General features: G+C 41.6%; 1 protein-coding gene across 3 annotated transcripts in view; it reads left to right on the forward strand.

The window, feature by feature from the left end:
* Sorbs1 (sorbin and SH3 domain containing 1) overlaps positions 1 to 26199 on the forward strand; it is a 237579-nt gene that overhangs the window by 113718 nt on the left and 97662 nt on the right. For all 3 annotated transcript variants that reach the window (XM_042689233.1, XM_042689234.1, XM_042689236.1), the window contains exons 3-5: positions 12958 to 13011; positions 15622 to 15690; positions 22137 to 22265. In XM_042689233.1, the coding sequence (XP_042545167.1) occupies positions 13002 to 13011; positions 15622 to 15690; positions 22137 to 22265 (208 nt within the window). In that variant the 5' untranslated portion in view covers positions 12958 to 13001. The remainder of the gene's footprint in view (positions 1 to 12957; positions 13012 to 15621; positions 15691 to 22136; positions 22266 to 26199) is intronic.

Below are 26199 nucleotides of genomic sequence, written 5' to 3' on the forward strand. Positions count from 1 at the left end.
GAAAACGTGTCATTTGGGATCTGACTTTTAAGAGAGGGAAACTCTAAAATCTCATAAGGCATTTTCACCAAGAGTCTTTTATTGCCTAAATGGAGTTATAATTGGAGACCAATTGCTTGGTGTTGAACCCTGCTTCAGTTTGTAAAGCTTGATGTTTGGTATATCAACCTCATGATCAAGTGACTAGTGATTTTAGTCATTGGTCTTTTAAAATAAGAAAGGAAACATTAAAAGGACTAGACTAGCACTTTCTTTGCTGGATGTTTTTTCCTTTCCTGCACAATTTATATATATATATATATATATATATATATATATATATATATATAGTATATATATTTAAGTATATATATAATGTATATAATATATACTTAAATTTAATCTTAATAGCAACTTATTAAGCCAGGAATTATTATTTCCCTCTTATAGACAAGTGTCAATGGCAAATTAAGAGACTTTTCAGTTTGCATAAATGAATTTGATTCTGATTGGTTCTTCTTGCCCTGGCTTCTTATTTTCCAGCAGCCACCAAGCATGTATAACCACTGTAGTAAGAAGTGTACAACAGATACCCCCTGAGCCAGGGATGTTCTATGCCTGCCACATACCTAAGTTGCTTCTGTATATGCATAATCATTTATGTATTAATAGATAGATAGATATTAGATGACAAACTTATTTCCAGGTTTATTTCTATCAATGTCTGTTGAATACTTGCTGTGTGCTCAGTACTATATTGAGTGTTTTAGTGTCTTTGTCTTAATTTAAAGAGAAGCCACTTCAGAGATTTGCATTGTATTCTCAAATGCTTGGATGCAACTTTTATTATTGATTTTTTTAATTGCCTTAAAATTAGTGCAAAAAAAGAGGGGGCGGGGGTAGAGAATAAAGGAAAAATAGAAGCGAAGGTCTCATATTTATTAGTTTGATATTAGTGATCCTTAGTCCCTAGAGTCCTGTTCAAGGATTAATGGTTGTCAGCTGTGAGTATATGTTCCATACCAGTTATTAAACAAATACCACTGAGGAGAGAAGCTTTCTTGGAAAAGATGTTTTCAGTATTTGGCTTTTTGGATAGGTTAGTGTACTTTAGTAAGATGTCAAAACTTAAGGAAAAACAAGCAGTTTTTAAAATAAGTCAGTATTATGAATTGAGGCATTTAAGTTATGTATTGGCAAAAGAATGAACATCTTTTTACTGAATGGAGCCTCTGTTCCCTCATTTTTGAGCATGGTATGGTCTGTACTGTAGAGGTTTGTATAATGTAGGATATGGTGAATATGTAGCCTTAGGGATTTTGTGGCTTAAGAGTGGAGTGGGAACTATGTATGAATTGTCTGTGAGAGTAAACACCTTTCCTGCCATGTCAAACCCACCTTTCCTTTCGTTCTTAAGCTCTAACAGACCCCCTTTTAAAAGCTTTCTTCAACTTGCTTTTCATCCATGCACAGTATTTCTTATTCTCACCTACCTACGTGGTGGCCCTTAGCCCAGCCTTAACTCTCCTGTGAATTCAAGATACTTTCTCCACAGGTAGACCTTGTATGGCCACCCCTTAAAAGAAGTAGCTCCATGTTTCTCTCCTCAGCTGTCCCTATTTTGAGGTATGGATTTATAATTGAAACAGAGCTACAATGTTTTATCTAATGAATTTGAAAGTCTGCCCTGTGTTGAATTATCTAGATTATCTAAGTGGAGAGTTCCAAATATACTGAATACCACAGTTTGACAGCTTTGTTTTGGTTCTGTAAATGCGACCATATTTGGGGAACACCAATGGGCCAGTTTTTGCATGTAGGACTCTTGGTTAACAATGTGTGTTTAAAAACTTTGTGTGCCCTGAGATGCACATATAAAGAGCTTATGAAGGCGCTCAGGGCTCTGGAATGCCAGGAGCTCAGGAGGAGCAGGGAATTGGCAGGCACTAGGCTTAGAGAGTAAGGGAGAGACTATGTGTTGTCACCTGGCAGTTCTGTAACTCTTTTTTAATATGAAATGTTTGGGTGCCATTGCTTCTTTAGGAAATTTGGCTGAACATTTGAATCATTTTATTTCCCCTCCACTTGTCCTCATAAGGAACTGCACTGAAATAGCTTGGCTTCATTAAGCAAAAGCAATTGTTATGATGAATGTTGTAATTCCATACTTGGGGTATTTGCTATTAGTCCTCTGGGAGATTGCACCATGTCCTCATGGACAAGATGGTTAGCATTTTTCAGCTTGTTTCCTAGGGTTTTCTTTTAGAAGTTTCAAAGACTATACAGTTGTATATTACCTGCCAAATATGAGGTAGGAAACAATTACTCTTCATTTTTATTTTAAAAGTGTATGGCAGTTTGAATATCCTAATTTGAAAGTCCGCAATCTGAAATGCTTCAAAATCTGAAACTGTCTTACTTGCCAACATGACACTACAGGCAGGGAATTCCATACCTGACCTCCTGAGACACATTGACATTGCAGTCAAAAGGCAAGCACACTGTAGGCTATATGCAGAAGGTCTTTATGAGTCAGCAATGAATTTTTTCTTTCTCTGGGGTTCTCCTTTGTATGCAAATATTCCAAAATCCAAAAAGATAGCTGAAAATCTGAAAAATTTCGGATCCCCGAAACATTTCAGAATGAGGACATATGACTCATATAGCTACGTTATAAATAACTTAGAAAATAGAAATGAAAGAAACAAGTTACCTATAATTCCATGCTCCTATAGTCACTACTAGAATTTAGGTATATTTCATTTCAAATAATTCATGTGTTTGCTTTATGTATTATAATTACAAATGCTACACAGACCTATCCCCTGTTCACTTAACCTACCTACCTTCCTTCCTTCCTTCCTTCCTTCCTTCCTTCCTTCCTTCCTTCCTTCCTTCCTTCCTTCCTTCTTTCCTTCCTTCTTTCCTTCCTTCCTGTACTGGGGCTTGAACTCAAGACCTGTGCTCTCACTTGGCTTTTTTCACTCAAGGCTAGGACTCTGCCATTTGAAACACATATCCATTTCTGGCTTTTTGATGGTTAATTTGAAAAAAAAGTCTTTTAGATTTTCCTGCCGGGACTGGCTATGAATCTTGATCCTCTAATCTCAGCCTTTCTAAGTAGGTCAGATTATATGTGTGAGCCACCAAGACTCAGCTCACCTAATTTTTAATGAGCCTTTTCCCAGGTTATAGAGTGCAGGTAACCACTACTCTCTAATAATAGTTCAACAGCATGCCAGTGGCTCTGGGGGCAGGTAATTGGTCCTGTTATTGAACACAATATTTCCAGGTTCACGCTGTTTTTCATAAAGCCCTCTGTAAGTGTGACTTTGTTACCAGATAAGGTTCCTTCTTTGGGCTAGCTTTTCCTAAGACATCAAGGCATAAGGTTCACAGTTCTTTGGTGCCCCTTGCTAAACACAGTGGTAACAATTTATAGTGTCACTGGCTGTGTAGGATAAATTAGTATCTTTGTATATGCCAGCACTCAGTATTCATTTTTTGTTTAATTTGTAGGCTAATATTCAGATGTAAGAAAAAAAATGGAAAGTCACTGTTTTAATCTGTTCTTTAAAAAACTAATAAGAAGACTGGTGCCAGTGGCTCACACCTGTGATTCTAACCACTCAGGAGGCTGAGATCTTAGGATCATGGTTTAAAGTCAGCCTGGACAGGAAAGCCTGTGAGACTCTAATCTCAAATTAATCACCAAAAAGCTGGGAATGGATCTGTGGCTCAAGCGGTAGAGTGTTAGCCTTGAGTACAAAATCTCAGGGACACAGCTCAAGTTCAAGCCCTAGGACTGCCATCATAAAAACTAAAGACAAGAAAAAAAATCCCAAACTAATCAAGTTAAATGAACAATATTGTGGACCTGTATGTTTGTGTTTTCTCCTTTTTTAAATTTAATTTTATTGTTAAGATGATGTACAGAGGGGTTACAGTTACATATGTAAGGTAATGAGTACATTTCTTGTTGAACATTGTTACCCCCTCTCTCATTTTTCTCCCACATTCCCTCCCCACAGTTCCCTTCTGCATTTTTTCCTTTAGGAGCTTTTCCACAACTCTTAATTATTTTTCTTGGTAGTATGAATACTGTATGAAAAAGATATTAATTCTTTTTATTATGTTTACTGAATGCCATGCAATATATAGTTACAAATTATCTCCTCAATTCTGTTATTTGAAGTGCAAATAATATTGTATTTATAAGACTTGAAATTATTCGTGGCCTACATTTTGTGTATTGGCAGAAATTGATTTTGTGTGTCAATTTAAATGCTTCACAAAAGTGTGAATGGTAAAGAATGAATGATTCCAGACTTACTGCTAGTTCTAGCTTTGAATCTGACTATTGTCTGGCCTGCTTCTGTGATCATTTTAGTGGGATTTGGGGTATCAGATTTCTGAATTCTGCTATCATAAATAAATCTGTTTTTGTTGGTGGAGCTTGTGGGGTTTCAACTCAGGACCTAGGCATTGTCCCTCTTTTGCCTGAGGCTAGTGCTCTACCTCTTTAAGCCACAGTTCTACTTCCTGTTTTCTGGTGGTTAATTGGAGATAAAAGAGTCTCAGACACTTTGCTTGGACTAGCTTTGAGCTGTGATCCTCAGATCTTAGTCTTCTGATATCTAGGATTCTAGGTTTGAGCCACCAGTTCCCGGCCTCTTATTTTTATTTATTTACTTATTTTGTGCCAGTACTGGGGCTTGAACTCAAGGCTTTTTGTTCTTGTTGTGTATTTTTGTTTAAGGCTGGTGCTCTTCTACCAGACTGCTTCTCTATATCTGTCTTTTTGCTGGTAAATTGAAAATAAGAGTCTCACAGTATTTTCTATCCTAGGCTGGCTTTGAACCTTGATCCTCAAATCTTAGCCTTCTACATAGTTAAGATTACAAGTGTAAGCCACCAAAGCCTAACTAAGAAGATCTTATTAAGAGGAATTCTCTACCTCTATAATTTTTAATAGTAATCAAAGCCAAAACTAAAACTAAAATTTAAAAAAAGTCCTTGATTTTTGTTGGGCCAGTATGTCTGGCTGTTGCTACTGGTCTTCAAATTTGAATGTTGGCAAGAAGGCATTAGTGGGAAACAACAAGGAAAGCAAAGACTTGTTCAAGGGAAATCTTGTCCGGATCCTGTAGGAATGACAAATGTGTTACACTGAATGTGGGGCTAATGGAGTACATGCCTGAGGTAGGACTGGAAGAGCAATTTTGGCATGTTAAGAAACTTGGACCTGAATTGTTAGATCAGTTTTTTTTTTTTTCTAAAAGCACGACAAGCATGACATTTGAAGTGATTTTAGGAGGTACTTTATTGAACCTTTGAACATTTTCCTACTTATCCATACCTTCTTTCTGTTTGTTTTGTTTTGTTTTTGTTGGTCGTGGGGCTTGTACTCTGGGCTTGGGCGCTGTCCCTGTGCTCTTCAGCTCAAAGTGAGCGCTCTACTGCTTGAGCCACAGCGCTACTTCCAGTTTTTTCTAGTAGTTTATTGGAGATAAGAGTCTCACAGACTTTCCTGCCCGGGCTGGCTTTGAATCGTGATCCTCAGATCTCTGCCTCCTGAGTAGCTAGGATTACAGGTGTGAGCCACCGGCGCCCGGCTTATACCTTCTTTCTCATGCAATATATGTCATGCAATATATATTCTGTCTTTCTGCACTGACATTACACAGTAGACTAGTTTGCTAAAGGGATGATCTGGTTATATCATACCTAAATGAGACACCCCTCATCCTAAAACCCTGTGACAGCCTCAAAGACAGCATTTTAGATAATTTTGGTCTCTCCTTAACCAAGCACTGTTTTAGTCTGTCCATCTATTCTTCTATCCCCACTTATTCCCTCCCTCCCTATCTGTCTGTGTCTCTGTCTCCATCTCCATCTCCCTCCCCTCCCCCTCTTTCTCTCCTTTACGTATGTCTCTGTATGTCTGATTTCATCATTGAATGAAATCAATAAAAATCAGACTTGAGCCTGGCACCAATGGCTTACATTTGTAATCCTAGCTATTCAAGAGGTTGAGATCTGAGGAGCATGACTCAAAGCCAGCTGAGCAGACAAATCTGAGAAATGCTGATCTCCAGTTACCTAGTAAAAAGCTGGAAATGGAAGATGTGGCTTAAGTGGTAGACTGCCAGCCTTGAGCATAAAAAGATAAGCAGGAGCCTGAGGCCCTGAATTCAAGCCCCAGTACCAACACACACACACACACACACACACACACACACACACACACACACACACACACACACACACACACACACACACACACACGATCAAAAGCACATTTGCCCTGGTTGAAGTGACAGGGGAGTGAGGGAGTAGGGTTGTCCAATCAATAGCCCCAGGGGCTTTATAAGACCTTCAAATCAAGGAAATGGGCTAACGTATCTGTATAGTTCCTTCCACTTCTAATGTTCCAGAGAAAATCTTCAAGGAAGTAAGAATGTGGCAAGGACCAGTTCATGACCCATAAACTAGAGGAACTATAGAGGCCCTGTTCTAAAAGGAGGCTCCACTCATCACCCAATGTAAGTCAACTCACAGTGATATTTAGAAATTAGTACCAGAAAGTGTTTTGGGGGAGATAGAAGGAGTTAACTGTCATAATAGCAGTGGATAGACAAACTTATGGAGCCTTGAGTAGTACAGGAACTGTTGGACTTGGCCATATGTGTTGGCTGGAAGCCTTTCTGAAGGCCATTTCAGATAATTGGCTAGAACGGAAACAGAGTTGGAGGAATTCCAGGAGGAAATGGAGGATGTGGGGGTTGGCCTTTCTGATATATTTTTTTTTTTGCTCCCTCTCCAGAAACATCAGTCTGTTCACAACGACTATCAGCCTGTTGTGTTCTGAGCCCCCAGCCGTGTCTTGGGATTCCACACTGGATTTAATGTCAGGGTCAAGTTTATCCTAGTTTCTTTCTCCTTGAAAGGAAGTGTTAGCGACTCTGTTTATCCTTTCTGGCTTTCTAACGAGTGTTCTACACACCCTCCAATAGTGGAGAGAGTATATTTGAAGAAAAATGACATTAATAGAATTTGAGAAGGAGCAGTGGAAAAATTGGAGAAACATGGCTCTCATGCTGGTAGGATCAGCAAAGTACAAAGAAACAAGGCCAAGCATTATTCTGTGGCCTGTTGGACGTAGCTGCAAATACATAAAATGAAGTTCTAGATTGGATTTGAAAGAGTGAGTATTATCCTGGGTTTGTCTGAATGAGGAGTTGACTCCCTTTTAAGCAGCTACAGTGTAGTTGAGGAAGATCTTGGTTATTTCGAAGGTGAAACTGCAAAATAGGTTCTCAAGGCTGAATAATGATGAGGGCAAAGTCCATGACTGAGTATCAATGCATACTCAGGGCTAGGATGGACACTGTCTCACTGATGTTGGGGACAGGGAGGAACTGTAGAAGCATGTCATCATCACACACAAAAGCTGAAGCATGCCATGTAAATGGGTAACTAAGGGTTCATTCTCTTACAAGAATCTTTGCTGGACCTTGACTTCATTTCTACAAATTCAGTTTCACCTTAGTCAGATAGTCCCCAAACTATCCATATGAGCACCGCCTTCTTTACTTGACTAGTAAACAGTCTACAATTAGTTATTTGAACCTAGTTAAGTAGGAAACCTCATTGTAAGTTTTGTTTTTTAGTAATTACTCATTCTTTGTGATCAAAATTTGTCTTAAAATTATAGGGTTGTGGAGTAGGGAGAGACCGGGAAGTAATGTTCCTTACCCTTATGTATCACTTATGTACCCTTATGAGCACTTCATACCTTGTTCTTCCAGTGGATTGACTGTGTTGATACTGTAGTGCTTTGACCAAATATGTGAAAGCCAGACAGTCTAAGGTGTTGAACAGTGTGGTGGATTGACCCTCATTGGCCCACGCTAGCTATGACACTAAAGATTCTTGCAACCCACTAGGGGATAACTTCTACTTGCAGTTATATGGTCTGCCACTAGATGACACTGTTCTTCATTTTGGCTTTTACCCAAAGGTGTCTGGTTCCTTTGCAGGGATGTGTGGGAGACATTCCAAAGATGTGCTATCATGTAGTTCACCAATCAAATTCTTTACAGCTTTATTTAAAAATAAATCATGTGTCAAAGGTTTTTATGTAAAACAAACACTTCAGTTCCAAATCTGATCAAAACATCTTGTACTATCTCTAAAAAAACAGCAGGGACTTGATTTTGGCCTAGGCACATCTTGCTGCCTAAATTGTGAGTGTGCTCTTGGGGATCTAAAGATAAAAACCATTGTCGTGTCCTTGTGATTGAGGTCTGGCCAACCTCACTTCTAAGAGAGAAAGGGTCTTCTCTTCAGAGATCTTCAAGACTCCTCCCTCCCATCTTTTAGTACTCAAAGGTTTGTCTAACAAATAACCAGAACCCAGCTTGTATGACCTCCAACTGAAAAAAGGGGCTTATTGGCAAGATACTGGGTAGTTAAGGAGATGATGGAAGGCTAGAGAGGTGCACTCAGAACTGAAACAGGATCCAAGGGAGCTGAGGTGGCTAGACTCAGAGCCAGAATCAGGCCCTGGAGTGGTCGGAGTAGGATGTTATGGTGCAGCTGCCACTGCTGCCCTTGCTGTTAGTTTCCATTTTGTTTTATGCTTTCCTGCTTCTCCGCATTACCTGTTGTAGTTTCAGTAGAACTATGCTACAGAACCTATTACTTAAAAATTATTTCTATGCAGATCTGGTGCTTACTGTGTTATCATTGCCCCCTACCGGTGTCACACTACTTCTTAAAATATTGAAATAGTTTCATAACATGCTGTATCTATTCTCTTTTACCCTGTCACCACCTAACCACTAAGTAATCAATGTCAGCCACATCTATAATCTACAATCTACTACATCTACATCTGCAATCTAGTGAACATTTATAACAAAAATGATGGTGTGTGTCTATAAACATATACATACACGCACACATGCAGACATACATGCGAGCATGTGTCTGACAAAGTGCTGGTATATATTTATAGGCATATATGTAGGCAGCACTGGGATTTGAACTCAGGTCTTTGCAGTTAACAGGCAGACTTTCTACCACTTGAGCCATGTTCCCATCCTTTTTTTGCTTTTTTAATTTTTTATACTTTTTTGTTGTATAAATACTGCACAGAGGGGTTACAGTTACATGAGTAAGGTAATGAGTACATTTCCTATCGAGCATTGTTGCCTCCTCCTTTGTTTTTCCCCTACCATCCCTTCTCCACCTCCCCAACTACTCCCTGCCCCCCATCCCCACTCCCACCCCCCACTGAAGTTGTAAACTTCGTTTTCAACATAGTGTTTTGTACATCTCATTGTTAAAATGGGTCAACCTGTATCCCTATTTAAGCATTTTGTTTTTTCCCTTCCCCTCCCCAAATTAGAAAAGTGAAGTGTATATACAAGATGCAGGGCACTGGAATCAAATACAGTGAAAACGAGTTATACCATGTGAGAGGAACATACAAAAGAAACAAAAAAATCACATAGTACATTATAAGTACATTAAGAAGAACAGCGACAAAGATAAAACCTCTTGTGTCCCTGTCTTGGGGTTCATTTCACTTAACATCATCTTATATGGTCAATTGTACATAGCTTTTGACTTTTTCTGCTTGTCCTAGACATATACTAGTTATTGCAAAAAAGGGAAACCATGAGACCTATATTTCTTTGGGCCTGGCTTACTTCACTTAATACAATTTTTTCCAAGTCTTTCCATTTCCTAACAAATGGGGTGATGTCATTCTTTCTGATGGAGGTGTAGAATTCCATTGTGTGTGTGTGTATGTGATATGTGTGTGTGTGTGTGTGTGTGTGTATACATCACATTTTCTTGATCCATTCATCTACTGAGGGGCATCTGGGTTGGTTCCATATCAAAGAAATGCAAATCAAAACAACATTGAGATTCCACCTTACCCCAGTTAGAATGGCTTTAGTCAAGAAATCTAATAACAGTACATGCTGGAGGGGAGGTGGCCAAAAGGGAACCCTACTACATTGTTGGTGGGAGTGTAAACTTGTTCAACCACTTTGGAAAGGAGTATGGACGTTCCTCAAAAGACTCCACATAGAGTTCCCATATGACCCAGCAATCCCACTTTTGGGCATTTACCCAAATGATCACAAACAAGGCTATACTAAAGCTACCAGCACAACTATGTTTATTGCAGCATTATTTACTATAGCTAAGATATGGAACCTTTTTTTGCTTTTCATGTTTTTTTCAAGAAAGGGTTTTGCTTTTTGCCAGCTGTAGCCACCTACCCAGTGGTAGGTGCATGCCACCACACCAGGCTTTTTATTGCTTGAGATGAGGTCTTGCAAACTTTTTGCCTAGTCTGGCCTTGAATCGTGATCCTCAGACTCCCAGGTAATTAGGATTATAGGCATGAGCCACACACAAATCTGATGGTTAAATATTCTGAATCTTATCCCTGACCATAACTACTTTAGTTTGTAAGGAAGAGTGGACTAGCACTTAGAAGTTAGTAATTTCTATATTGAGGAGTATAGCTTGGTTCATAAGATACCTACATCATCTCTATTCATTTCTATCCTAGCCTAAGTTGCCTTGTGCTTTGTACTTATTTTAAAAATTAAGATGAATTAAACTAAACTCTACAGAGGGAATTGGTAAATGGACCATAAAGTGCTATTAAAATGAAATAGTATACAACCATTAAAGTAATAGATACGCTGACCGTGTCAAAATCCAGAAAAATGCTCATGAAGTAGCTGTTTAAAAAAATTAGATCACAAAGCTGTCCACATTGGCTTACAACTGTGTAAATGCTATTTATGAATCTAAAGGTTAGAAAGGACTGCAAAGGAATAAAAATAGTTCCTATTAAGATACCTTCACAGTTGAATCACAAAGAGTTTTTCAACCATGCTTTAAAAATTGAGTAAATAAAACCTTACCATCATAAAATTGATCATAAAATTACATCTAAAATGGAAGCTTTTGCTGCTGATTCCAAACCAGTCCTTTTGGTCCTGAGAGGCAAATTGAGCATATAACTCTAGGGCTGGAAGCCATGTAGTACACAGCAGGTGGTGAGTTGTTGGATTGAAAGAACAAATATCCTCACAGCTTAGGCGGCTGGTGAACATCAAATGGTACTCAGGTATATTTGCCAGTGACAGAAGCAAGTCACTGCTGATATAGGCTGAGAGGACTTAGGACTTTCAATTCCTACCATTCTACTCTGGCAGTTCCAAAGACAGTGAGCAAAGCAACCCAAAGGAAACCAATGTCCAATTTCAGCTTGTTATAAAAGGAAACTAAAGTATGTTTCCGATGCAGACCCCCACGTCCTATCTTGACAATCCCATTACAAAAGGAACCAGGAATTTCCTCTACATCATTGCTGCCAACACTTTGAAGAACAAAGAGACAACCTGGGATCTCATTAAGATTCAGATTCCTACTCAAGAGATGTGGAAGTTCTACCTTAATTTTTACTAAGCTCTTGGCTAATGCCAGTGCTGCTGGTCTTCAGACTATAAGTATCAAGGTTCTGAAGAGTGCTGCAGGTGACTTACACCTGTAATCCTAGTTACTGAGGAGGTTGAGATCTGAGGATAATGGGTTGAAGCCAGCTAGGGCAGCAGAGTCCATGAGACTATTATCTTCAGTTAACTAACAAAAGCCTGGAAGTGGAGCAGTGGCTCAAGTAGTAGAGTGCCAGCCTTAAGAAAAAAAAAAAAAGGGTAGGGTGCTGAGTTCAAGTCCTAGTACTGGCTAACTAAATAAGTAAAGGTTCTGTGTATCCCAAAGACTTACTTTTCTAATTATATAGCCTGCAGATATATTCAGTAAGGCCTCACTCTTCAAACTATATATAAGACCTCTACTTTGAAGACTATGCAACATTGCTGAGAGAATTGAGGAAGACTTAGCTCAAGTCAGAAACAAGCCATTGAGTCTTTATGCATTGGAAGACTCAATATTGCTAAAAGTATTAGTTTTGTCTAGATCTCAGAGTCAACAAAACCCTAATCAGAATTATAATAGACTTAAAAAATGGTAGAAATTAATAAGACAATTTAAAGTCTCACATGAAAATACCAAGGGCTCAAAATAGCCCAAATGATTTTGTATAAGATGAAGTTAGAAGATTCCTATTTACTAATTTCAAGATGGTTTAAAACTGTAGTCGGCAAATCAGTGAGTTATTGGGTAGATTAGTCAATGGAACTAAACAGAGTCCAGAAGTAGACCCCTGTGTATAACAGCCACCTGCTCTTCACTAACTATTAGTGCTTACCTCATAGGTTAAGGATCAGGTGAATTTACATACAAAAAGCATTTAGGACATTTCCTTGTACTTCTGGTGATCAGTTTGTATTGTGGTTTTACTACCTTCTCCCCCTCCCCCTCTCCCCTCCCCCTCCCTCTGCCCCTCCCCCTCCCTCTGCCCCTCCCCCTCCCTCTCCTCCCCCCCCCCTGTTCCTCCTCCTCCTCCTCCTCCTCCTCCTCCTCCTCCTCCTCCTCCTCCTCCTCCTCCTCCTCCTCCTCCTCCTCCTCCTCCTCCTCCTCCTCTTCTTCTTCTTCTTCTTCTTCTTCTTCTTCTTCTTCTTCTTCTTCTTCTTCTTCTTCCTCTTCCTCTAAAATGTGCTTTCTACTTTCCTAAGTGTTCTTCTTCAACCACATGCATTCATATAACTTAAGATTTTTGGTAGACTTAGAACTAGAGGAGGTCTGGGATGGCATCTAAACCCAGTATGGGTGGCAACACTAAGGTAAAGAGGTTGAATGATGTGCCCAGGGCCACAAAAGTACACTACCAGCCACAAACCAGGAGCCTGGCCAAGTGTCATCTAGTTTAGCCCTGGTTTATTAAGGGTTACAGTGTTTGCACTTTTAATGCAAACCATGGGGATTTATCTTGAACCTGCCATTCATTGATTCCATTGTGTGGTGTTTGTTTTTCTGCAGAGCAGTCAGAGCCCCAGTTGTAGAAGAGTTGTCCTGACACCACCATGAGCTCTGGTAAGTCACTTTCAATCCTGCCTTTCTCTGGTCACATCTACATAACTGGGCACTTTACCCAGATGTCCCACATAATGTTGAAGTCCTCAATCGCATTTTATTTTTTATTTCTCAAAACCTAGTTGAGCACCAAAAATTTGCCGAAAAGTCATGGTTGCCACCTAAATTGTGAATGATGCTTTGATTACCTACAGTATCTCTCAATAGGCTATATACACTTTGGGAACACTATGTTCTGATCTTTACAATAACCATCCTTCTTTTTAGTGAGATATAGTTGGTGCACAGTAAACTGTAGCTATTTTAAGTATGAAATTTGATATATTTTGACATATGTATACACCTCAGTGGTATTTCTTAATCCATGTGACTGCTGCAGAACTAGACAAGATTGACCATAATGGACCTAGAGTGAGAACTAATCTAATACTTCCTTCATCCGGGCTTTGCTTATGCTTTTAAAAATCATGATCTAAACAACTGGTTAGTTTTGAATATTTTTAGTCTTGGGCTGGGGTGGAAAGTGCAGGGCAGGGAAGACAGAGGGGAACTGATCCCTGCTGGGTGTGGAGCTAAGATTTGTCAGTGTTCCAGCCCAGAAGTTTCCATCTGAAGACTAAAGCCCTGTTTGGTTGCTTCTGAGCAGGTTCTGGTGAGGGGGCTGGTGGGAAGGCGAGGATGACTATGTGGGTCTCTCATTCAGGGGTCTCCTAACCCTGTAGTGTGTTGAGTACACTTGGAAACCTTCATAGATTAAAAACAAGCCCTTTCCACTTCCTTACATACTTCCTTACAGTATGAAGTTGTGCTGGATTGTGTATGGTTGGAGAGTTGTGAGGTAGAGCAGCTCAGGGCCATAGCCCAGCCTCATATACTGTACTGTGTGTGGCATGGGCTGCAAGGTTCTAGAAAGGCATTCAACCCAGTATAAGTGACAAAACTGAAACAAAGAGGTTGAGTGCCATGCCCACAACTCTAGGTGAAGTTAAAGCACCATGAGGATTGAATGAAGTTATGCTCCTCAAGTGCTGAACCTGGTGCCTATGGCATGGTGGATAAGTTCTCCATCTGTAGGTTCTCTCTGTTCTCATTTGTGAAGAGTGAAAAGAAGGACTTGGCTTCTCCCTCCTTTCCAAATATGTTGGCTCTATATGAAAAAGCTACACACCCTTCCTCTTCCAAGTACTGCTTTTTGAAACTTGTAACTCAGCTTTTGCTGCTTTTAAATTATGTGTATGGACTGGGAAGGTGGCATAGTGGCAGATTGCTTGCGTAGAATGCATAAAGCCCTGGGTCAATTCCTAAGTACCACGTAAACAGAAAAAAGCGGGAAGTGGCGCTGTGGCTCAAATGGTAGAGTGCTAGCCTTGAGCAAAAGAAGCTTAGGGAGAGTGCCTAGGGGCTGATACCAATAAAAGCTGGAGCTTTTATTGTTCTTTAACTTTGGATGTGCAACCTAAGTATTTGCTCTTCCAATCTTAGGTTTACCAGTGTTGCTGCATCTGGCATTTACAGGGCGGGAGGAGGAAGACAGGCCTGGAAGAAGGGCAAGGGTGCGGCAATGCCCATGGGATTTCCACTCAGAATCTCTCAGGCAGGTGTTGGGAGGAAGCTTTGCCTAGGGAGATTCCAAAACTCTGGGCCTTTGACCTGATGATCCTCGCCTTGGGAATTTCTATCTTAATTTGAAGGAAACAAAAATAGCACCTCTGTGAAGGTGGAGAAAGCACAAGTACACTGTGTGTATTTTCTTGATTGGATGGTATGCCACTCTAAAATGATCATTTGGAAAGACAGTGGCCACATAGCAAGTATATATTTGTGCCTATGCTGGAAAAAGCAGCATGAAAATGATGGATTATATTTATTTCAACTTGGGCCTGACCTGCCAATCACTGAGGGAAATGCTTTAATTACAAGATCTTGTATCATTCTCCTGGAAATCTACAAAGATCGAACTCTTATTACTGTCTCCATTATATGGATGGGGAGCCTGAGGCCTGCAGTGTGAATGATTAGTCCACGGTCATCCAACTAGGGTGGAGTGGAATGGAGGCAGAGGCTGTTGAATAACAGCATACTTGGCTTAAGTTTGAGATGATAGGTTTATTGATTTTTAAACACTTTGCTAAAATTCCTTTTACTTTAGTTATAGCTAATAAAAACAGACAAAGGAAAGGATGGGTACTGTCTAAAATCACTTCATGGATAGGACAGAATGACTTTAACAAGTGGGACATGGGTGCCATTTTGAGGGAGCTAGGCAGGTTTTATTAAAATGATGGCTAAGCAGTCATACCAGGGGGAAGCGAATCTATATCACCTATTGCACACTTCCATCTCCAAAGAGCTTTTATACCCTGCCTGATTCAGGCCACAGGTGATTCTCAGACCTCTCCCATGATGGCCTGGGGAGTTTAACCCAGACCTGAGAAAGCTGATGGGAGTGGGGCGGTGGGGGGGGGGGGACAGAGGGAGGAGTGGATAGAGTCACTGAGAGGAATGTAAGGACAGGATTCCTCTGCTGTATCTCCACTCTCTTCCCAGCACCATGTACCTTGTGGGACTCAGTAGATGGTGCCATAGCCTCATGCCTTTTCTTTCTTTTAGAATGTGATGTTGGCACTTCTAAAGCTGTTGTGAATGGCTTAGCATCTAGCAGCAATGGGCAAGACAAAGGTAAGTTTCATTAAGAGACATCCAGCTTGGTCTTAAAAAGTATTTCTAGAGCTGGGAATGTGGCTTAGTGGTACAGTGCTTGTCTAGCATGTATAAAGCCCTAAGTTCGATTCCTTGGTACCACATACACAGAAAAAGCTGGAAGTGGTGCTGTGGATTAAGAGGTAGAGTGCAAGCCTTGAGCAAAAGAAGCTCAGGAACAGTGCTCAGGCCCTGAGTTCAAGCTCCAGGACAGACAATTAAAAAAAAAAAAAACATTTCTAGAAAGTACAGGGTATTTTGGGCTAGGGTTACCTCACCTGCCTAGGAAGGACATCGTTGGCTTAAACAGGTTGCAAACTGGAAAGCTGGTTGCTACATTGACTTTCTGAGACCTGGAGCATGTTCTTGCTTCTTACGGGTTAAAACTCCCATTTCCTACTGTGAAGTTATGTATTGAAAGCTGTCCCTAGTTCAAAAGGCCACTGTGATAATGGGGCAAACATGGTCACAAGTGTGTAGTATTCATGGTGCCTGTGGCACTCACCAGCCTAAAATCTCACATCCAGCATTTTACTTTGGCTTGTAATAAACAGGCACTTGTTCACAGCTCTGTGAAGCAAGACTCCAGATCATTAAATTGTTTTAGTGGGGTTAGCTTTATGCATCTCCTCATATTTTTTCTCACCAATATTGTAGTATATAGTTGTTCAGTGGATAGGCAGGTGCTATTCACTGAATTATTACCCTAGCCCTCAAAATTTCAGTTTTTAAAATTTTATAACAAGAGCTATAAATGATGGATAAGATTACCTTTTGAGGTCATCCTGACCTTGTATCACTTTTGTCATGTGGGTAATGGCATTTGAGTTTTAGTAATGAGATAGATAAGGTTCAATTCTGGTTTTATTTCCCACCAACAGAGACATTTTGGGGGAGGGGGAGGCTTTTATCTCTGAGAGTTGAGTTCTCTTATCTACAGATAAGTGCCAGAATTTGTGGCAGTTTGATGATCTGCAGTACTTATTCCTGCTTCTCATCCTGGGTCCAATTATCTTGTGAACAAAACTCCTAGTGTGGGGAGACACAACAGCTCCCAAAGAACACTTCAGAGAGTTTGACATGTTTGGCCTTTGTAACTTACATCTGGTATAGCCAAGTACTCCATCTGAGACAAGGCAAGTTGTGGACTTAGAAGGACGCTGTTGAAGAGAAAAGACACAGAATAGGAGATGGGGACCAGTGAGCCCAGGTGGCTTATGCTGTCTCATTCCCTGCCTCCCTGGTCTTGGGCAATCTAACTAAATTCACTTAGGGAAAATGTAGGGGCAGTGCTTGTGCAGTGGTTGTAGGGGGTACATAAACATCCAGTGAGAAGTGTGGGCGCTGGGGCTATCAGCTTTGTTCTTGTAAATTCATTTACACAAGAGAACTAAGGTGGTATGAGGAGAGTGGTCTGCAGAGGTGAGTTCTACTCGCTCATGAGTTAAGACTCATCTTTAGCTGGCTGGAAACAAGGGGGCTGGTGTAACCAGAAGGTCATCAAGGTAACTTTTCAAGGTCACTGAACCTGGAGCCAGGACCTCTAGACTAAACCTCTGCATTTGAGAATGGAGTGGCAGAATGGTTCACTGAGTTCTTGTTTCTTCCTCTGAAACCGGTTACAAGAATCTTCCACCCATTCACTCTCCCAGGTGATAAGGTACAGCAAGTAGGATTACTATAGAAGTTTTTTTTTTAATGCATGGAATTACCTTTTTGTTGTTGTTGTCTGATGTGGGGCTTGAACTTAGGGTCTCTAGCACTCCACCACTTTGAGCCACAGCTCTACTTCTGGTTTTCTGGTGGTTATGTGGAGATAAGAGTCTCATGGCCTTTCCTACCTGGGCTGGCTTTGAACTGTGATCTTCAGATCTCAGCCTCTTGAGTAGCTAGGATTATAGATATGAGCCACCAGCTCCTGGCTTTATCATTTTCTTTAACTTTTTTTTTTTTGGCAGGGGAGGGGTGGTGGTTGTGGTGCTGCTGGTCCTAGGGCTTCAACTCAGGGCCGGGTGTTGTCTCTGAGCTTTTGCTCAGGGCTAGCACTCTACCACTTGAGCTACAGATCCACTTTTGACTTTTTGGAGGCTAATTAGAGATAAGAGTCTCACAGACTTTCTTATCTGGGCTGGTTTCAAACAGTGATCCTCAGATCTCAACCTCCTAAGCAAATAGATTACAGGCATGAGCCACTGGTGCTCAGCTGAACTTACTTTTTGATAGTCATATTCCATAAGACTTCCTTATGGATTAGTAGTATAATAGGCTAGGAGGGACACTATTCACGGTTGAGGTACCTCCTGGCCCTCTCCTAACCTCAATAATCACACCAGCATAATGTGAATTCAACAAAGAAACTCTTTAATTTCCAAGCAGGCCTATCCCTTGTTAATCTGTGGCTCTGGAGCTACTTAGGCTCCATTCTTTATGTGTTGCCACTGTGAGAGAGGATGGGGGAGGCTCACAAAGGCATGGAGATGTGCTCACCACAGAGATGAGAGGGTTGGCAGGCAGGGAACTCAGGGGCAGGGCAGATGAATAAGCTTGAGCATCACGGTGGACTGAGGACTGCAGCTTTTCTCATGTCCTAAGCAGTGATCCCTGTTCTGCGTTAGTTCAGCTGGATGTCAGGATCCAGCACTGTGTACTGGGGGACTGCCCAGAGTCTTGGGCATGCACATGGACACTTGGCACCTGTTTCTCAGGAGAGGGTGGGTTTAAGTAAGACCATCTGCTTCCCAACAGATGGAGGTTCTGATTTGCTCCGGGCCAAAGGGCAGTGGTTGTCAGAATGGGCACATGGCCTCTAGAAGATATGATCTGGGGGAAGCAGCTGTGAGGGCTGAAGGGACCGGGCAACTTGTGTGAACTTGTTCCTGTTCTTCCTACACTTGTCTGGAACCTTTGGACCATAGCCTTCTCCTCATAGCCCTCAGTGCTCAGTAAACCACCCAGCATTCTCTCCAGGGTTCCCTGGGACCCTGACCGTACTCCCTGTCCTCCATTTGCCAGGCCATCTGTGTCTCTGCACATCTCTTTGTCCAGAGCCTTGGCAAGCTCCTGATGTGGCAGGAGGCACTGCTAAACTCTGACCAACTGTATTTGGGTGGTGGTTGGAAGGAAGGCTTCTGCTGCCTTGGCTCAGAACTCTGAAGAGAGAAAGCAGGTTATTTTTAATGATTACATCTACTGCTCTCTGTATTGTTCTTTCCATGTAGGCAATTTCCTCCTATTGTCTGTTCAGTTCCTTAACTGCCTGAGGGTTTCCCAACTGTTCTTTCTGGATGCACTATTTACCCTTTTGTGTTTTCAGCAATCACCGACCCTTTACGCACATGCTCTATTTCTGCTGTTAAAATAATTCCTGTGAAGACAGTGAAATACACTTCAGGCCTGGTACTCCCTTCAGGTACCTCTCATTTGGGGTGGTATCCTACTGTTGTTTCTAATTGTTAGATCATGCATGGCTTCCTTTCTTTTTTCCTTCTAACATACACTTTGAGGCTTAATTCTTGCAGGTTTAGGCAGCATTCCCTTTCACTTCCTTTGTTTCCTTTCTTCCTTCCTCTCCCCATCCTCCATGTGAGTATGTGTGTGCATGTGTGCGTGCGTGTGTGTGTCACACGTGAGCACATATGTGTGTGTTTCTGGGAGCCAGCGAGTAGGGGAAGGCATTGGCCTCTCTTCTTTGGTACAGAGGCTGAGATGACACCTAGATGCATGGTTTTCTCCTGCTTTCTCTAGAGATTTGAAACTCTTGACACTTAATAGTAAAAATCAGTCCAGTTTCTCCTAGGATTAACCTTTTCTTCATAGGAAACCTCTGAGTTGCTTTAAATTTGAAGTTGCTGCCTTAGAGGCCCAGCAGCTTTTCTTTGTGATGCTCAAGCCTGTTTCCTAGAGCATCGCCGCCTCTTAGAAAGGTGGGGGTACATGCTGTGCAGATGTCAGCTTTCTCATAGCCTCCTCTGTCCCAAGTGGGACCAAGGAAAGCCCATGATGATTTCAGAGGTAGGGCTAATCTAGTCTGTCCAGGAACGTTCACCTGAGCTATTAGATTTGCCCAGCTTGCCTCTCATGTCTTTTTTTTTTTTTTTTTAATTTAATTTTATTTTATTTGAGAACATACTGTACAGAGGGGTTACAATTATATGGGCAGGATAATGCATACATTTCTTACCAAGCATTGCAGCCTCCTCCTTTGTTTACCCTTCACCTCCCTTCCCCCCACCCAATCCTTCCCCCCCCCCACACCGACATTGTAAAGCTCGTTTTTGACATGACATTTTGTACTTCTCATTGTTGCAACAGGTCCACCTGAATCCTTAAACGACTTGTTTGTCCCCATCTCCTCCACAAGTTATACTGACATCAAATATAGCGAAAGCAGGGGTTACACTGTGGGGGAGGGACATACAAAGCAACAAAGAAATAATCTTATAAATGCGTTAGAAACACATGCATGAAAGAAAAAAACATTAAAATACATATTTAAGGGATTGTTTTCCTAACATCACATTATCTGACCTTTTCCGCTTGACTCATATATATACTAGATATTGCATATAAGGGAAACCATGGGACCTATGTTTCTTTGGGCCTGGCTTACTTCACTTAATATAATATTTTCCAAGCCTTTCCATTTCCTAACAAATGGGGAAATGTCATTCTTTCTGAGCCTCTCATGTCTTTGAAATGACCATGAGCTAGTTTTCTTAGAAGTTCTGTGACATCAGACACTTGTCCTCTTGATATGGTCAGACACTGACTGAGGTGCCTGCTGTCATGCATGGTGGGGTTTTGTGCTCTGCTTTCCATGGAAGAGGACTGATGGGAGCAGATTGGTTCTCCTCCACAGCACTAATGTTAGTTCTGACTTGTTGGGAAAGGCTGCTGGAATGGAGAGCAAGGAGAAAAGAGGCTTTGCTAAGTTATATGTTAAGCCTTCATCCTGCCCAAACAAACACACACCTGAGCTTTAAGCTACAATCCTAATCATGGAAACTTTACATTAGGGATCCAGGCTATGAACAGGTTGAAAAACAAAAAAGTGTGGAATTCAGCTTAGCTCCACTACACATAAAGAACCACTTGGCAGATGGCCTTCTGGAATTTCATGGTTTGTACCAGTTTCCAGCCTCCTTTGCAGTGATAGTCCTGGAGGACAGGCATCTGGACCTTTGGAAGCTTGTAACAGGCCCCTCAGTGGCAGTGTTACTTCTATGTGCTCTTGGTTACTTGCATTTAACTGTGGTTGAAAAATATGTGGTTGGGCTGGGAAGGTGGCTCAGTGGTGGAGTGCTTGCCTTGCATGCCTGAGGCCCTGGGTTCGATTCCTCAGCACCACATAAGCAAAAAGAAAAGAACCTGAAGTGGCGCTGTGGCTCAAGTGGTAGAGCACTAGCCTTGTACTGAAGAGCTGAGAGACAGTGCCCAGGCCCAGAGTTCAGGCCCCACGACGGGACCCCTCCCCCCAAAAAAAATGTGGTTGAAAAATTCTAGAAATAATTCACAAGTTTTCAATAACTTTAACTTATTATAGTATAGTTACAGAATTGTGACTTCTTGTTACTGTTGTTAATCTTTTAGTGTGCTTAATTAACAAGTTAAGCTAATCCAAGATTTCTATGTGTGTATAGGAAAACCCAGAACATATCAGGGGTCAGTATTGTCTATAGTTTAAAGCATCCATCGAGGGTCTTGGAATGCACCCCTTTTGAATAAGAGGAGGACTGTATTTTGAGATTCTTCTCAAGGGAACTCTCACAAATGGCCTGGGTCTCTGTTGCTAGGCTCTGATGAAGCTGTGGGGGAGGGTGGGATCCTGTGCAGAGTTTCCTATTGCATTTGGAATGGGAAGCTCTTACCCCTGAGCAGTGCCTCCTGTCTCATTGTTTCAGGGGTCTTAACCTGCTGACAGAAGGACCAGTTCTTTTTTTCCCTTAGTGAAGAACTGCAAGGATCTGTGATTGTCCTCAGAATGTCCTTTTAATTCTCCATGTGGCCAACTTGCTCTTTTCTAAGAAGGATGACCTGGAAGCTTGAAAGGTCTTTCATAACCTTTATCTTGAACCATGCCTTACTAACTAGCCTGAAGTCTGCTCACCAACCTAAATTGCATTTAATAGAGGAATAAACCTGCTTTCATTTTGCAAGGTTTTCAGCTGATATTGTAACCCATTTACTCAGAACTGCTTCCATTTCCTCCTAACCTAGTGATTTGTGGCAAACTTGTGGAAATGTCATTTGGTCCTTTCTACCACACACAGTAATTTTCGTTAGCTACATATGTATGAAGACTTTATATAGCTGTCACCAGATTCATCTCATTCCTTGGCTGTAACAATTTGCTAACTGATTGTCCTTTTAATATGTCCGAGGTCTTGGATTCAAGCCTCTCTTTTGGCCTTTTGTTTTCTTTATAGACATGGATCCTACAAAAATCTGCACTGGGAAAGGAGCGGTGACTCTTCGTGCCTCCTCTTCCTACAAGGAAACCCCAAGCAGTAGTCCTGCAAGCCCTCCAGAAACTCCACAAAATGAAAGCAAGACAGGTGTGCTATCCTTGAGACTGGGAGGAAATGTGCAGATACAAAGGAAGGATGGGAGGCTGCTGGGCTTCAGAGACCCTGAGACTGTTAGCTCTTGTCTCTGCTGTGATGGGAAATGGGCCAAGCTCTAGACTTGACAGGTATGCTTCAGTTTTCCACGAGCCAGTGCTCTGCAGGCTGCTCTGTATGGACAGAGGTAGCTTATGGCCAGAGGAGCACATGGTGAGATGGGCTGAAGGTTAGTCTTCTCTGAGCTTTTATCCAATTCTGAGAGGCTGGCTGTGACTTGGCTGGCCCTCCCTGGCTGGAGAAGAAGCCAGGGCACTGAGATGTGTGGGCAGCTCAGGACCTAGTTCCCAGGAAAGCAAAGGTGGCAGGCCTCACTCCTGGGGTAAGGACCAGGCAGCAGAGGGAGTATGTAATATCGGGATGAGGAGACAAAATAATCTTTCTGAAGCTCACCCAAGTGAGCCACACTCAGCCTAACTGGAAAAGTCACTCGCAAGAGAGAGAACATGTGGGGACAAGAAAATCCTAAGGGATGACCTAAAGGGAAAAATACCTGCAGCTCATGACTCAGTAAGAACCCCATCCTCAGCTTGAGAATGAGGTAAGGAGAGGGAGCTTTGAGCTCCATCTAGTGGTTAAAGCTGGCACTAGTGTAGAACAAAGTGCTCCTCTTCCCACCCTGTGCAGGGCTTATGCTATGGAACTATTTATGGATTTGAGGCAGTCTGGGAAGTGCTGTTGCATCCTAGGTTAGTACTGTGCCTTAAAATTTTCTACCAGCTAACGATGGAAAAATATTTCACCAACTCCCTTTCAACAAATTTATACTAAATTGTTTTAAAATGAGAATACTTGGAAGAATTAAGATAGTTATCAGCCATGAACATGTTTTGGTAATCTTACTATCTTCCTCCTGATAAGTTAAGAGAATTGATTCCAAATGAGTGTAAATTACTTGTATACCAGCTGCTAAGCACATCAGTAGGACTTACAATGAGAAGTGAATGAAGAAAGGAGAGAGAAGGGGAATAAGAGGAAAGAGTAACTCTAGGCAGGTACGTGATGACAAGAGGCAGTTGGTTGCAATAGAGGAAGAGTTAAGAGTGGGCTTATGGGCCACTGTTCTCCTTTCTAGCTATGATAAATCACAGTGACTTTTAAGGTCCATGAAAAGTATGAGGGCTTGAGCAAGAAGTTTCCCAAGCCTTTTTCACTGGTGCCAAAATGCTTCATGACTTTGGCAAGTTTGGAAATTAAGTTCACACAAATAGAATCTCATTGATTGAAGACATACTCTAAAAGTCTGGGTGGGAGGGAACAAGTTGTGTCTGAGTAGAGGAAAGAGCAACAAAATCACATTCCCTTATTAAAATTATAAAGCCTGGTGGGGGAGAGAATCTGAGGATACAAAGCAGGGTGAAATGAACTTACTCTGGAGCGTATGACAATATAGGCTCACCTTCACTTTCCTCATCTGTAAAGTAGAAACTGTCATACTGGAGTTATTTGGGTTTAGATGAGCACTTCTATCTCAAGTATTCAACACAGAGCCAGGCCCCTAATGATAAAGTTACTGTGGGCCTGGTAGAAGTTTACTATCATGTTTGTTTGACGCGTGGAAGGCCTAGGCTAGGTGTGATAGCAGTGGGGATGAAGAGCAGGGAAAAAGTATCTTTGTGAAGACAAAATGATAGGCCTCAAAGAGAGACAGGATTCAGGCTGTATCTTCATGGTTTTTGTGGAGATGAGGATGTTGAAAGAAATGTAGAATTCCCTTTTTAGACATTTTAAGTTTCTTTAGAAGGGAAGAGCTTCTAGGAGAAAATTTCTCACAGATACTTGGAAATTTAGAGTCCAGGGTGTGGATTTGGGAGCTGTCAGTCTCCAAGTGAAGACATCACTAAGATGGATTGCTAGTGCCAATTTGGAAAGCAAGTGTGATTGCCAAACCTCTGTGTTGGAGCCCTTGGAGATGCCCAGTTGCTCAATTGTCTATTACTTTTTATATTTTGATGGCATTGGGGTTTGAACTCAGGGACTTGCTAGGCAAGCTCTTTAATGCTGAACCATGCCTCTAGAAAGAGGTCCAACTTAAACCCACTGTGTAGACCCACTGCTTTCAAGTAGTAACTGGATCCAAGGTCATGGGCCTTAGTTTCCTGGTCAGCCTCTTCATCTCTGATGGTGGACTGTGGTAGTTCTTAGATCAGAATCATCTGAAAAGAATGGCAGTAATCTTAATACTGGACTCCCTATCCCTGGAAGAAGATTCTATACCTTATTTTTTGTTGGTTGATCTCATTGTCCAATTAGGTCTGAGTGTTAGCCACGTCAATTCAGATCAACTCTAACTATATCCTATGTTATAATGTTTTGTTTTCAGAGGAGACAGGGAACTTGGGATAGTGAGTATAACACCAAGTTCTTCTCTGGTGTGGCTTGAAGACCTTTGGCTTGACACATCAGCTTCTGACTTGGATACCAAGGTCCAATAGCCTTTGCAGGCTGTTCATTCTGTGCTACTGGGTTATTTAGCTTTAGACATAAAGATTCTTGGGTCCTTGGGGCTGGGAATGTGGCTTAGTGGTAGAGTGCTTGCCTAACTTGCACATAAAACCACATAAAACAGAAAAGGCCAGATGTGGCTCTGTGGCTCAAGTGGTAGAGTGTTAGCCTTGAGCAAAAGAAGCTCAGGGATAGTGCCCAGGCCCTGAGTTCAAGTCCTAGGACTGTCAAAAAAAAAAAAAAAAAAAGGTTCTTAGGTCCACAATCAACTCTGCTTTAACTCTTATATTTACTGCCCAGGATGGCATTAGCAAACGTATCATAGTTAAAGGTACCTCCTATACTCATTAAATCAATCTTTTATGAGTGAGTACATGTGTGAGAATTAGGGCCAGAAAGAGAGAAAAGTTCCTATAAGAGAGGGGGTGGGGAGGGCTGGGAAGGTGGCTCAGTGGTGGAGTGCTTGCCTTGCATGCATGAGGCCCTGGGTTCGATTCCTCAGCACAACATAAAAAGAAAAAAGCCGGAAGTGGCGCTGAGGCTCAAGTGGTAGAGTGCTAGTCTTGAGCTGAAGAGCTGAGGGACACCGCCCAAGCCCATAGTTCAGGCCCCACGACTGGACCCCCCCCCCCACCAAAGAAAAGAAGGTGGGGGGGGGAGACGAGAAGGGATGGTAAGGGGAGACAAAGGAGGAAGCAACAATGCTTGATAAGAAATGTACTCATTACCTTGCTTATGTAATTGTAACCCCTGTATGGTATTTTCACAATAAAAAAAAAAAAGAAAAAAAAGAAAGTACCCTCACTTCTTATACCCAACTGCAAATTCACGAGTTTCTCCAAACCACTATTATACTCAGTGATGATGCTAAAAAGATGCAGTTTTGGCTTATTATAGGAAAAGGATAGGGTTTAAAACCAATTAAGGGAACAGTGTGTAGCGTGGAATCTGGGAAATCCCTGAGGTTCCTGTTGTCCTTTCCCCATGTTATTTCCCAGTATTGATATATGAACAGTATGCCTAAGTATTGCAACAGGAAGTTACCCGAGCCTTTGTGGCCAGAGTTATTGTTGGGTCTCCAGTACATCCTCCACGGATCACCTGGCAGACTTGCTTCCACAGCAGTAGGAGGTGGAGCTTCTATTGGCTCAAAGCTCGACTGTAAATCACATTGGTATGGCTTAACTCCCCGGACAAATAAAAACATCCCTATCAGTGGTGCCATCCCAAGGACATAGCAGTGGCCAGAAACCTAAGGCAAAAGTTAGGCCTCTTTTTTTGGGTAGAGTTAATTCTCTTACTATACAGCATAAATAAAAGATAAACAAATAAGATTTAGAATACCAACAGACCTGCTTTTAACCTGTCATCTAAGCCTTGCGTGCTCTTCCAGAACACACAGACTGAAAACTATCTGAAGATC

This window comes from Dipodomys spectabilis, unplaced genomic scaffold (genome assembly GCF_019054845.1).
Source record: "Dipodomys spectabilis isolate Male_0828 unplaced genomic scaffold, ASM1905484v1 ptg000125l, whole genome shotgun sequence".
In the NCBI taxonomy this organism is placed as follows: Eukaryota; Metazoa; Chordata; class Mammalia; order Rodentia; family Heteromyidae; genus Dipodomys; species Dipodomys spectabilis.